This window comes from Nerophis lumbriciformis, linkage group LG29 (genome assembly GCF_033978685.3).
Source record: "Nerophis lumbriciformis linkage group LG29, RoL_Nlum_v2.1, whole genome shotgun sequence".
Classification (NCBI taxonomy): Eukaryota; Metazoa; Chordata; class Actinopteri; order Syngnathiformes; family Syngnathidae; genus Nerophis; species Nerophis lumbriciformis.
Window position 1 is genome coordinate 26651567 of NC_084576.2, and position 13089 is coordinate 26664655.

The 13089-nt window shown below is 43.5% G+C and overlaps 1 protein-coding gene across 3 annotated transcripts in view; it reads left to right on the top strand.

The window, feature by feature from the left end:
- Nucleotides 1-462: 462 nt before the first annotated feature.
- nr2c1 (nuclear receptor subfamily 2, group C, member 1) overlaps nucleotides 463-13089 on the top strand; it is a 31449-nt gene continuing 18822 nt past the window's right edge. For 2 of the 3 annotated variants that reach the window (XM_061924606.1, XM_061924608.1), the window contains exons 1-2: nucleotides 463-621; nucleotides 6549-6687. In XM_061924606.1, coding sequence (XP_061780590.1) covers nucleotides 6613-6687 — 75 coding nt within the window. In that variant the 5' untranslated portion in view covers nucleotides 463-621; nucleotides 6549-6612. The other variant, XM_061924607.2, reaches the window with a different exon arrangement.

Consider the following 13089-nt stretch of genomic DNA (forward strand, 5'->3'; position numbering starts at 1 on the left):
TTCCCTTTTTTAGTTTGTCGCGTTAGTTTGCTGCCGGCGTTGCCATCTCTTTTTTTTTTTTCTTCTTCTGTTGTGGCATATGCTGCAGGTGCCTGCTCGTTTTTCGTATGTGGGTAACAACATTTAACTATGTATATATATTTCCGAATTGGTTTAACTGCCACCCGCCTGAATCTATTTAAAATTTAATTTTTTTTTATTTCAACCGCCCAACCCGACCCGCGGATAAAATCTAATTTTTTTTTTTTTTTCAACCGCCCGACCCGCGGATAATCCGCGCATCTCTAGTGCGTGACTATCAGTGGTACTTTAACTTCTAACTTTAATTTAAAAATATATTCCAAGAAACTGTAGGTTAGAATCAAACATATTTTCATCATTGTACATACTATTAATAATCAAATTAAAAGTACAATAATAAGCCCTTGTTGAACATCATAGTGTACACACTGTATAGCCGAACTGGGCATGCGCGGGAGTTGTTTCCCCAGAGAAAAAAAAAAAAAAAAAAAAAAAGGTCACGAACTCTGACCCTCCCACCAAGCCAAACAAAGCGGATAATTATTTATTTTTTTAGGGGGAAATTAACGATTATTTGACACTTCTCAAACTCCTGGGCAGGTAAGAAATATTTTTTGGGTAACGTGTGTGCCCGCGGAGCCTGGCCGGCGACACCGTTTGTCCGCGCACATCACAGGCGAGGTAACGCGGACGCTAGCACCGTTAGCACCCTTTTCCCCCCTCCTACGCGTCGTAACGGGACTAAGTGAGTATACAGCCACAAAAACAGCACGTAGGTCGGGTAGAGTTACGGCACCGCCACCGGTAATGTCAAGGTTGTATTTAATAATTTCCCTGCATTTTTTTAATAGCGACACAAGCCTTAGCCGCCATGTTAGCTACATGCTAACACCCCAAACAGGAACAAGTCAGAATGGGCGCCGTGACACCGAAATACCTACAAAATATCGATAATTATCGTCCTATTTTGATGACATGTGGTAGAATATAACCGTTAAATTTAAAAAACAAGTCTTGACGACTACCGCTATCTGTTAGCGCTTCGACGGGCCTTTGCGGTGCTAGCATGCCGTAACCCTTCAATGTTGACCTTTCACCCACAGGAAAAGAAATACCTTTTATCTTCCGTATCGATTTTTTTTGTGTGTGGGAAAAAAAAGCAGACACCGAATCGTTTGTGAGGCGTTGCCACGATACGTATCGCCTTGATCGGTGTCACTTTGTCGACATAAAAATATCGGTATTTTGATGATCGGTTGTTTCACTAGCCCGCGTCTAACAGTTGTTTACAATTATTTGCAGCATAAATATTGATTCAATCCAAGTGGATTCGAGCTTTTTATTCTAATCGTGACCAATAATTTAGGAAAGATTATGTAGGAAATGGAATGGGGGCGAACCCATGTAACATTGTTACAAAAAAGATCAGTTAGAATAATACATAATGTTGGATATAGAGAACACACAAACCCTTTATTTATTAAGTCAGAAATATTAAAGTTCGGTGATTTGGTAAAATTGCAAGCGGCTAAAATGATGTACAAAGCAAACTATAACCTGCTACCAAAGAATGTACAACAATTCTTCTCAACTAAAGAGGAGAAATATAACCCATCCATCCATCCATCTTCTTCCGCTTATCCGAGGTCGGGTCGCGGGGGCAGCAGCCTAAGCAGGGAAGCCCAGACTTTCCTCTCCCCAGCCACTTCGTCCAGCTCTTCCCGGGGGATCCCGAGGCGTTCCCAGGCCAGCCTGGAGACATAGTCTTCCCAACGTGTCCTGGGTCTTCCCCGTGGCCTCCTACCGGTTGGACGTGCCCTAAACACCTCCCTAGGGAGGCGTTCGGGTGGCATCCTGACCAGATGCCCGAACCACCTCATCTGGCTCCTCTCGATGTGGAGGAGTAGCGGCTTTACCGTATTTTCCGCACTATAAGGCGCACCGGATTATTAGCCGCACCTTCTATGAATTACATATTTCATAATTTTGTCCACCAATAAGCCGCCCCGGACTATAAGCCGCGCCTACGCTGCGCTAAAGTGAATGTCAAAAAAACGCTGCGCTAAAGTGAATGTCAAAAAAACAGTCAGATAGTTCAGTCAAACTTTAATAATATATTGAAAACCAGCGTTCTAACAACTCTGTCCCAAAATGTACGCAAATGTGCAATCACAAACATAGTAAAATTCAAAATGGTGTAGAGCAATAGTAACATAATGTTGCTCGAACGTTAATGTCACAACACACAAAATAAACATAGCGCTCACCTTCTGAAGTTATTCTTCATTCGTAAATCCTTCGAATTCTTCGTCTTCGGTGTCCGAATTGAAAAGTTGCGCAAGCGTGGTATCCAAAATGGCCGGTTCCGTCTCGTAGAAGTCATCGGGAGTCAGTGTCGCTGTTGTTCTGTGAATCCTGCCTTCCGGAAAGCTCGGACCACAGTTGTGACCGAAATATCTGCCCAGGCATTTACGATCCACTGGCAAATGTTGGCGTATGTCGTCCGAGGCTGTCTGCCCGTCTTAGTGAAGGTGTGTTCGCCTTCGGAGCTGTGTGAAAAAAGCCACCCGGCCTCTTCGCGTAAACTTCCCTTAACCACTCGCTCATCTTTTCTTCATCCATCCATCCCTTCGAGTTAGCTTTTATGATGACGCCGGCTGGAAAGGTCTCTTTTGGCAAGGTCTTCCTTTTGAATATCACCATGGGAGGAAGTTTCTGGCCATTAGCATGGCAAGCTAGAACCACAGTGAAGGACGACTTCTCATTCCCTGTGGTGCGAATATTCACCGTACGTGCTCCCGTTCCACAGTGCGGTTCAGTTGCTGTGAAATACGGTAGTAATCCGTGTGCGGATGGAGAGATTGCGTCTTTTTATGAACCGGATCGCTTAGTAGGAGCCATTTTGTGGTCTTTACAGATGTAAACAGGAAATGAAACGTACGGTGATATCCGCGCGTTTTTTCTTCTTCTTCCGGGGGCGGGTAGAAGAAGAAGCGCTTCCTGTTCTATGGGGGCGGGTGCTTTCCTTGGCGGTTGCTTGCGTAGAAGAAGAAGCGCTTCCTGTTCTACCGGGAAAAAAGATGGCGGCTGTTTACCGAAGTTGCGAGATCGAAACTTTATGAAAATTAATCGTAATAAAGCGCACCGGGTTATAAGGCGCACTGTCAGCTTTTGAGAAAAATTGTGGTTTTTAGGTGCGCCTTATAGTGCGGAAAATACGGTAATATAGACGATGCAAGGCATTAGTGAGGTTATAAAGCTTTTGCCTGTTAAAGAAAGGAGACTGATCCAATGCAGGTCAGACATTCGCGTGCCACGCTGTCACGGCCCAGACGCACACCAGTGCGCAATCATATGGGAGCCGCGCTGAGCGCACCTCCAAGCGCGTCTCTCTGCCGGCGACGGCCGGGTATGGGCCCGACGCTCCAGCGCCATCCATTTTCAGGGCTAGTTGATTCGGCAGGTGGGTTGTTACACACTCCTTAGCAGGTTCCGACTTCCATGGCCACCGTCCTAGCTGCTGTCTGTATCAACCAGGGTGAGCCCCACCCCTTTCGTGAGCGCACTGCGCGCGGAGTGACCCCTGTTACGTGCCCCCGGCAACAGGGGTGGCGGGCAGGTAAGCTGCGCGGGCGGAGCGCGCGGAGTGACCCCTGTTACGAGCCCCCGGCCACGGGGGTGGCGGGCAGGTAAGCTGCTTACCTGCTGCGCGTGACGCCGGCCGCGGCAAAGGCGGACGAGGCGGGGTGTCGGTGCGGTGGGCGCGGTGGTGACCCTGGACGTGCGTCGGGCCCTTCTCGCGGATCGCCTCAGCTACGGCTCCCGGTGGGGCCCTCTCGGGGGAAGGGGCCTCGGTCCCGGACCCCGGCGAGGCGTCCCTTCTCCGCTCCGTAAAAGTTTTTTTTCTGTTGTGGCATATGCTGCAGGTGCCTGCTCGTTTTTCGTATGTGGGTAACAACATTTAACTATGTATATATATTTCCGAATTAGTTTAACTGCCACCTGCCTGAATCTATTTAAAATCTAATTTTTTTTTATAATTTGAACCACCCGACCCGACCCGCGGATAAAATCTAATTTTTTTAAATTTCATCCGCCCGATCCGCGGATAATCCACGCACTCCGCGGTTGTGTCCGCAAACCGCGCATCTCTAGTGCTTACAGAGTACAAAAACGAAGAATTATGAGAAATACTTTCAACCTTATTGAAAATAAGATATTCTTCATCTCAGTATGTTAATAATGACTGAATTAATTACATATTACAAAACTGTTGTATACTAATTCATAGATGTTATTTTATGATATAAAAAGGTCAGTAAATGATTCTATATATTTGTAAACGCTTTGAAGTGGGAAAGGGGTAGGATTAAATAAGCTTTGCTTCTTCCTACTCCTTTTCGGGCATGATGTAAAATGAAATGATATGAAAATTGTGTGATGTATTATGATGTAAGTGTGTTCATGTTCAAAATAAACTAAAGAAAGAAAGAAATTTGTCATGTTGCATGCTGAAAACATATGCATGGACATAATCAGTCATATTGGTGCGTTGTTTTGTTTTACTGGTCTCATATAATGAATCCCAAATCCAGTAATTATTGTACAAACCCCAAAACCAGTGAAGTTGGCACGTTGTGTAGTTCGTGAATAAAAACAGAATACAATGATTTGCAAATCCTTTTCAACTTATATTCAATCGAATAGACTGCAAATGTTGGAACTGAAAAACATATTTTTTTGTGCAAATAATCATTAACTTAGAATTTAATGGCAGCAACACATTGCAAAAAAAGTTGTCACAGGGGCATTTTTATGGCCTTTCCTTTTAACAACACTCAGTAAACATTTGGGAACTGAGGAGACACATTTTTGAAGCTTTTCAGGTGGAATTATTTCCCATTCTTGCTTGATGTACAGCTTAAGTCGTTCTACAGTTGTGGTATTTTAGGCTTCATAATGCGCCACACATTTTCAATGGGAGACAGGTCTGGACTACAGGCAGGCCAGTCTAGTACCCGCATTCTTTTACTATTAAGCCACGCTGTTGTAACACGTGGCTTGGCATTGTCTTGCTGAAATAAGCAGGGGCGTCCATGATAACGTTGCTTGGATGGCAACATATGTTGCTCCAAAACCTGTATGTACCTTTCAGCATTAATGGTGCCTTCACAGATGTGTAAGTTACCCATGTCTTGGGCACTAATACACCCCCATACCATCACAGATGCTTTTTTTTTTTTTAATTTGCACCTAGAACAATCCGGATGGTTCTTTTCCTCTTTGGTCCGGAGGACAAAACGTCCACAGTTTCCAAAAACAATTTGAAATGTGGACTCGTCAGACTATAGAACACTTTTTCACTTTGCATCAGTCCATCTTAGATGAGCCCGGGCCCAGCGAAAACGGCGGCCTTTCTGGGTGTTGTTGATAAAGGGCTTTGGCTTTGCATAGTAAATAAATAAATAATAAATGGGTTATACTTGTATAGCGCTTTTCTACCTACAAGGTACTCAAAGCGCTTTGACAGTATTTCCACATTTACCCATTCACACACACATTCACACACTGATGGCGGGAGCTGCCATGCAAGGCGCTAACCAGCAGCCATCAGGAGCAAGGGGTGAAGTGTCTTGCCCAAGGACACAACGGACATGACTAGGATGGTAGAATGTGGGGATTGAACCCCAGTAACCAGCAACCCTCCGATTGCTGGCACGGCCACTCTACCAACTTTGCCACGCCGTCCCAGAGTTTTAATTTGCACTTACAGATGTAGCGACCAACTGTAGTTACTGACAGTGGTTTTCTGAAGTGTTCCTGGGCCCATGTGGTGATATCCTTTACACAATGATGTCGCTTTTTGATGCAATACCGCCTGAGGGATCGAAGGTCACAGGCATTGCCGCTTACGTGCAGTGATTTCTCCAGATTCTCTGAACCTTTTGATGATATTACGGACCGTGGATGGTGAAATCCCTAAATTCCTTGCAATAGCTTGTTCTTAAACTGTTTGACAATTTGCTCACGCATTTGTTGACAAAGTGGTGACCCTCGCCCCGTCCTTGTTTGTGAATGACTGAGCATTTCATGGAAGCTGCTTTTATACCCAATCATGGCACCCACCTGTTCCCAATTAGCCTGTTCACCTGTGGGATGTTCCAAATAAGTTTTTGATGAGCATTCCCTCAACTTTCTCCGTCTTTTTTGCCACTCGTGCCAGCTTTTTTGAAACATGTTGCAGGCATCAAATTCCAAATGAGCTAATATTTGCAAAAAATAACAAAAGTTTTCCAGTGTGAACATTAAATATCTTGTCTTTGCCGTCTAATCAATTGAAAATAAGTTGAAAAGGATTATCAAATCATTGTATTCTGTTTTTATTTACCATTTACACAACGTGACAACTTCACTGGTTTTGGGGTTTGTATTAATGTGCATATATAAATCTAAAACGGCAAACCATTGTATGTGTTAATAAACAGTATTAAATCCAATCTTATGAAGGATTAACATTTCCTCCCCAGGTGTGAATACTTCATGGGGCAGTGAGGCGAGGCGCGGCCGTAAGTGGATGTGTGCAGTACCAGGATGGATGGGCAGACCCAAAGGATCCAACTTCTGTCCGCAGCGGACAAAAACATGTCGGTGGGACACCGAATCCAGGTAAGGTCTCCCCAGGTGTTGGGGTCAGAAGAATAAATTGAACACAAATCTTAAAACAAAAAACTTTTTTTTTTGCTGTGTTGAATATATTTATAATAGAAAATGTTTTTAGGAATGACATTTCTCATCCTTAAATTAGCCACAATAACAAAGTTACAAACAAAAGCGGACACATTTGCTCTCATTTGAGATGGGAACAAATATAAGTGGGTTCCAATCACGTGAACTAGAGGCACATCTGGGTTTTAGGTGATGGTCTAGAGCAGTGATTTTCAACCTTTTTTGAGCTGACAAAATCCGGAGGCACACCACCAGCAGAAATTGTTAAACAACAAAACTCAGTTGACAGTAAAAAGTGGTTGTCGCCATTGTTGGATATGAATTTAAACCATAACCAAGCATGCATCAATATAGCTCTTGTCTCAAAGTAGGTGTACTGTCACCACCTGTCACATCACGCCGTGACTTATTTGGAGTTTTTTGCTGTTTTCCTGTGTGTAGTGTTTTAGTTCTTGTCTTGCGCTCCAATTTTGGTGTCTTTTTCTCTTTTTTTGGTATTTTCCTGGAGCAGTTTCAAGTCTTCCTTTGAGCGATATTTCCCGCATCTACTTTGTTTTTATCCTTCTTCGTGGGGACATTGTCGATTGTCATGTCACGTTCGGATGTACATTGTGGACGCCATCTTTGCTCCACAGTAAGTCTTTGCTGTCGTCCAGCATTCTGTTTTTGTTTACTTTGTAGCCAGTTCAGTTTTAGTCTCGTTCTGCATAGCCTTCCCTAAGCTTCAATGCCTTTTCTTAGGGGCACCCACCTTTTGTTTATTTTTGGTTTAAGCATTAGACACCTTTTTACCTGCACACTGCCTCCCGCTGTTTCCGACATCTACAAAGCAATTAGCTACCTGCTGCCATCTACTGATATGGAAGAGTATTACACGGTTACTCTGCCGAGCTCTAGACCGCATCAATACTCAACAACAACACATCATTTACAGACTATAATTACTGGTTTGCAAAAAATATTTTTTACCCCAAATCGGTGAAATTAGATAATCTCCCACGGCACACCAGACTGTGGTTGAAAAACACTGGTCTAGAGCCCCATTAAACTATTTATTTCCATGAGTACCGTACTTTCCTGGCCATAGGGCGCACCGGATTATAAGGCGCACTACCGATGAATGGTCTTTTTTGGATCTTTTTTCATATATAAGGCACACCTGATTATAGGGCGCATTAAAGGAGTCATATTATGATTTTTTTCTAAATGTAAAATACTTCCTTGTGGTCTACATAACATGTAATGGTGGTTCTTTGGTCAAAATGTTGCATAGATGATGTTTTACAGCTTTCTGACAGTCGCTTCAGGATGCGCCGTTTTGTGGGCGGTCTCATTTACGTGGCTCACCTTCGGCAGCGTCTTCTCCCCGTCATCTTTGTTGTAGCGGTGTAGCGTGCAAGGACGGGAGTGGAAAAAGTGTCAAAAGATGGCGCTAACTGTTTTAATGACATTCAGACTTTACTTCAATCAATAACGGAGCAGCATCTCCTCATCCGGGAACAACAACACCCGAAATGTGTCCCGTGAAAAAACGTCCGACCGGAACTCTAGTAACTAAAGTTCCTTGGGTGAATAATGTAAACTCACTACACCGGTATGTTTTAGTGCTTTCATGGCGAGTTTACTGACAGATATAAGTAAGAACTTTACACTACTTTATATTAGAAATGGCAACAGCGGAGGATGAATGTCCCATAACAAGAAGATAGAGAAATAGAAGAAGCTTATCGACTAGGGTGTCGGCACGGACTACAAAGGCGGACCCGCGCAATTTTTCAGGATTCATGCAGATCCCAAATACAGATCAGCAGGTACCAGAAGGTAAGAAAAGTTGCTTTTGCATAATATTGCGAAACAAATCGCCAGATATGTTTTACCTTATACACACACTATAATAATACTCCTATGTTGACCCGTCTCCGCTCGGGATGGTGTCCTGCTGGCCCCACTATGGACTGGACTCTTACTATTATGTTGGATCCACTATGGACTGGACTCTCACAATATTATGTCAGACCCACTCGACATCCATTGCATTCGGTCTCCCCTAGAGGGGGGGGTTACCCACATATGCGGTCCTCTCCAAGGTTTCTCATAGTCATTCACATCGACGTCCCACTGGGGTGAGTTTTTCCTTGCCCTTATGTGGGCTTTGTACCGAGGATGTCGTTGTGGCTTGTGCAGCCCTTTGAGACACTTGTGATTTAGGGCTATGTAAATAAACATTGATTGATTGATTGATTGATATGTTGAAGCACATCAAACGTTACAGCCTACACTTATCTCTTATGTTTGACTGCCATCTACTGGTCACACTTCTCAATACACCATGTACCAAATAAAATTGCTTCGAGGTGGGTAAGCTCAACCAAACGTATTCCTTACATTAGGCGCACAGTCGAGTTTTGAGGAATAAAAAGGATTTTAAGTGCACCTTATAGTCCGGAAAATACGGTGAGTGCAGATTTAGGCTTATTTTGAAAGGTTTAGACTCGAGGCAAATATAAAAGCCATGGCCACACGAATACAGATACTTAATAAATGCATACTTATCTCTGCGTTTAGGCCTCTTGTCCACATGCAGACGCATACTTTGGTCTTTAAAAACACCGACTTTTGCATACTGATGTTAAAGACAATATACACTTCATTACACATGTGCCATATCACTATATCCATGATTAAATGCTTTATAATTCCCTTAAACATGCAGAATGGTTTCCTTGGCTCGTTAGTGCGTGCTGATTTTACAAATAATGTACACTTCACTGCACATGTAATACATCACAATGTTGCCGAACATGTTATAATTCTATGAGTGTTGGGTTTCAGCAGCACAGGCATGCATTCACTCTTTAATAATGTTCCCAGGGATCTGTGTGCGTGCAGGCTGCTTTTAAAGATAATGTACATGTCATTGTACGTCTGAAGTCGGTCAAAATAAACATAATAGGAGGTGTAATGCCACCAAGTCAGATATTGCTGCTTTTTTCAGGCTTCTGATTGGACAAAATGTGCATGACAGCAGGTGTGTGTGTTTGTGTTTAGACATAGACACTTTTGAAACTACACTTGTGTGGATGGAGATTGTTTTAAGCCCAAATATGTGTTTTTGAAACTCTCCGTGTTCGTGTGGACATAGCCTTAGTTTTACCCCAAAGGAGCTCATAAGACAAAAAAACAATAAAACAGTCATAATGCAGATATGTGCATCTTATTGTTAAACATTCTACAAATGCTGACCTCAGTTGAAGAAATTGCAACTCTGTGGACCACAGAGTAGAGATGTCCGATAATGTCTTTTTTGCCGATATTCCGATATTGTCCAACTCTTAATTACCGATTCCGATATCAACCGATACTGATATATACAGTCGTGGAATTAACACATTGTTATGCCTAATTTTGAGGTGGTGGGGTGTATATTGTAGCGTCCCGGAAGAGTTAGTGCTGCAAGGGTTTCTGGGTATTTGTTCTGTTGTGTTACGGTGCGGATGTTCTCCCGAAATGAGTTTGTCATTCTTGTTTGGTGTGGGTTCACAGTGTGGCGCATATTTGTAACAGTGTTAAAGTTGTTTATACGGCCACCCTCAGTGTGAGCTGTATGGCTGTTGACCAAGTATGCTTGCATTCACTTGTGTGTGTGAAAAGCCGTAGATATTATGTGATTGGGTCGGCACGCAAATGCAGTGCCTTTAAGGCACGCCCCCAATATTGTTGTCTGGGTGGAAATCGGGAGAAATTCGGGAGGGGCACTGAAATTCGGGAGTCTCCCGGGAAAATCGTGAGGGTTGGCAAGTATGACTGGGAGTAGGGCTGGGCGATATATCGATATACGCGATATATCGCGTGTTTGTCTCTGTGCGATATAGAAAATGACTATATCGTGATATTCGAGTATACGTTCTCACGCAGTTGCTTTTAGCTGCGGGCATTACACTACAGGCTCTCCTCGCATTTTCCGGTCTCTCCTTCTCACAGACAGACAAGTGCACCTTCTTAAACACGTCACATACTGTCACGTCATACGTCACATTCATATACGCCCTCCCCGAGCAGAGAGGTAGCAGCATGGCTAACGTTAGCTGTGATGCTAGCGGAGTGGTGCGAGCGCTAATACAAGAGAAAGAAGGTGCGAATCTGGTAACAAATGGAGGAATAATTAATTCCCAAGAAAAACAGCAGGGGGTCCATCGTCTGGTGGTGGTTTGGCTTTAAGTGGGAATATGTCGAACAGGCACCCGTAAATTGTCAAGTGTGGGGCAAAAGCGTTGCTATAAAAAGTAGCATTACTGCTGTAACAAGGGTGTCCCAAGTTACCGGAGTGTGTTCGGTAAGGAGGAGGAGTTTTGTCCCTCCAGAGTTGCCGTAGGGCTGTGACGTAGGGTGTATGTGGTTGTGGAAGGAGGTGTGTGATGTTGACATTAAAGAAGCGGTGGCTACCGAACCTGCTCTAATGTCTCCCGTTTATTATTTTTTAGATAAGTACACTGTATAGACAAATCCAGGACACTCGGCTACACTGCTAATATGTAGCATCATTTGAAAAGTCACCTGCTAGACAATGAAGAGTGCTTACTCCGCATGTCAACATCTCCGTTTGGTGCCACACGTCCACACCATCAAAATGCCGAGGCAAACATTTTCAGATCAACACCGTATGAAAAAAATAGTGATTTTTTTCGTTGTGATTTCCTTCTCTGCATGAAAGTTTAAAAGTAGCATATATTAATGCAGTATGAAGAAGAATGTTTTAATGTAGACACATAGAATCATCATACCGCTGTGATTATATGCATCAAGTGTTCATTCAAGGCTAAGGCAAAATATCGAGATACATATCGCGTATCGCGATATGGCCTTAAAATATCGCGATATTAAAAAAGGCCATATTGCCCAGCCCTAACTGGGAGATGCAACTGCTCTGTACTTCTCCCTACATCCGTGTACCACTCCATACAGCGGCGTTTTAAAAAGTCATACATTTTACTTTTTGATACCGATAATTTCCGATATTACATTTTAAAGCATTTATCGGCCGATAATATCGGCAGTCCGATATTATCGGACATCTCTAGTCATAATGCAGATATGTGCATCTTATTGTTAAAGGGGAACATTATCACCAGACCTATGTAAGCGTCAATATATACCTTGATGTTGCAGAAAAAAGACCATATATTTTTTTAACCGGTTTCCGAACTCTAAATGGGTGAATTTTGGCGAATTAAACACCTTTCTATTATTCGCTCTCGGAGCGATGACGTCACATCGGGAAGCAATCCGCCATTTTCTCAAACACATTACAAACACCGAGTCAAATCAGCTCTGTTATTTTCCGTTTTTTTTCGACTGTTTTCCGTACCTTGGAGACATCATGCCTCGTCGGTGTGTTGTCGGAGGGTGTAACAACACGAACAGGGACGGATTCAAGTTGCACCAGTGCCCCAAAGATGCGAAAGTGGCAAGAAATTGGACGTTTGTTCCGCACACTTTACCGACGAAAGCTATGCTACGACAGAGATGGCAAGAATGTGTGGATATCCTGCGACACTCAAAGCAGATGCATTTCCAACGATAAAGTCAAAGAAATCTGCCGCCAGACCCCCATTGAATCTGCTGGAGTGTGTGAGCAATTCAGGGACAAAGGTCCTCGGTAGCACGGCAAGCAATGGCGGCAGTTTGTTCCCGCAGACGAGCGAGCTAAACCCCCTGGATGTCTTGGCTCACACCGTCCCTTATGCCACCGAAGATGATCAAGAGAAGAATATCGACCCTAGCTTCCCTGGCCTGCTGACATGAGGGTATGTCTACAGAATATATTAATTGATGAAAATTGGGCTGTCTGCACTCTCAAAGTGCATGTTGTTGCCAAATGTATTTCATATGCTGTAAACCTAGTTTATAGTTGTTAGTTTCCTTTAATGCCAAACAAACACATACCAATCGTTGGTTAGATGGCGATCGCCGAATTCGTCCTCGCTTTCTCCCGTGTCGCTGGCTGTCGTGTCGTTTTCGTCGGTTTCGCTTGCATACGGTTCAAACCGATATGGCTCAATAGCTTCAGTTTCTTCTTCAATTTCGTTTTCGCTACCTGCCTCCACACTACAGTCATCCGTTTCAATACGTGCGTAATCTGTTGAATCGCTTAAGCCGCTGAAATCCGAGTCTGAATCCGAGCTAATGTCGCTATAGCTTGCTGTTCTACGCGCCATGTTTGTTTGTGTTGGCATCACTATGTGACGTCACAGGAAAATGGACGGGTGTATATAACGATGGTTAAAATCAGGCACTTTGAAGCTTTTTTTAGGGATATTGCGTGACGGGTAAAATTTAGAAAAA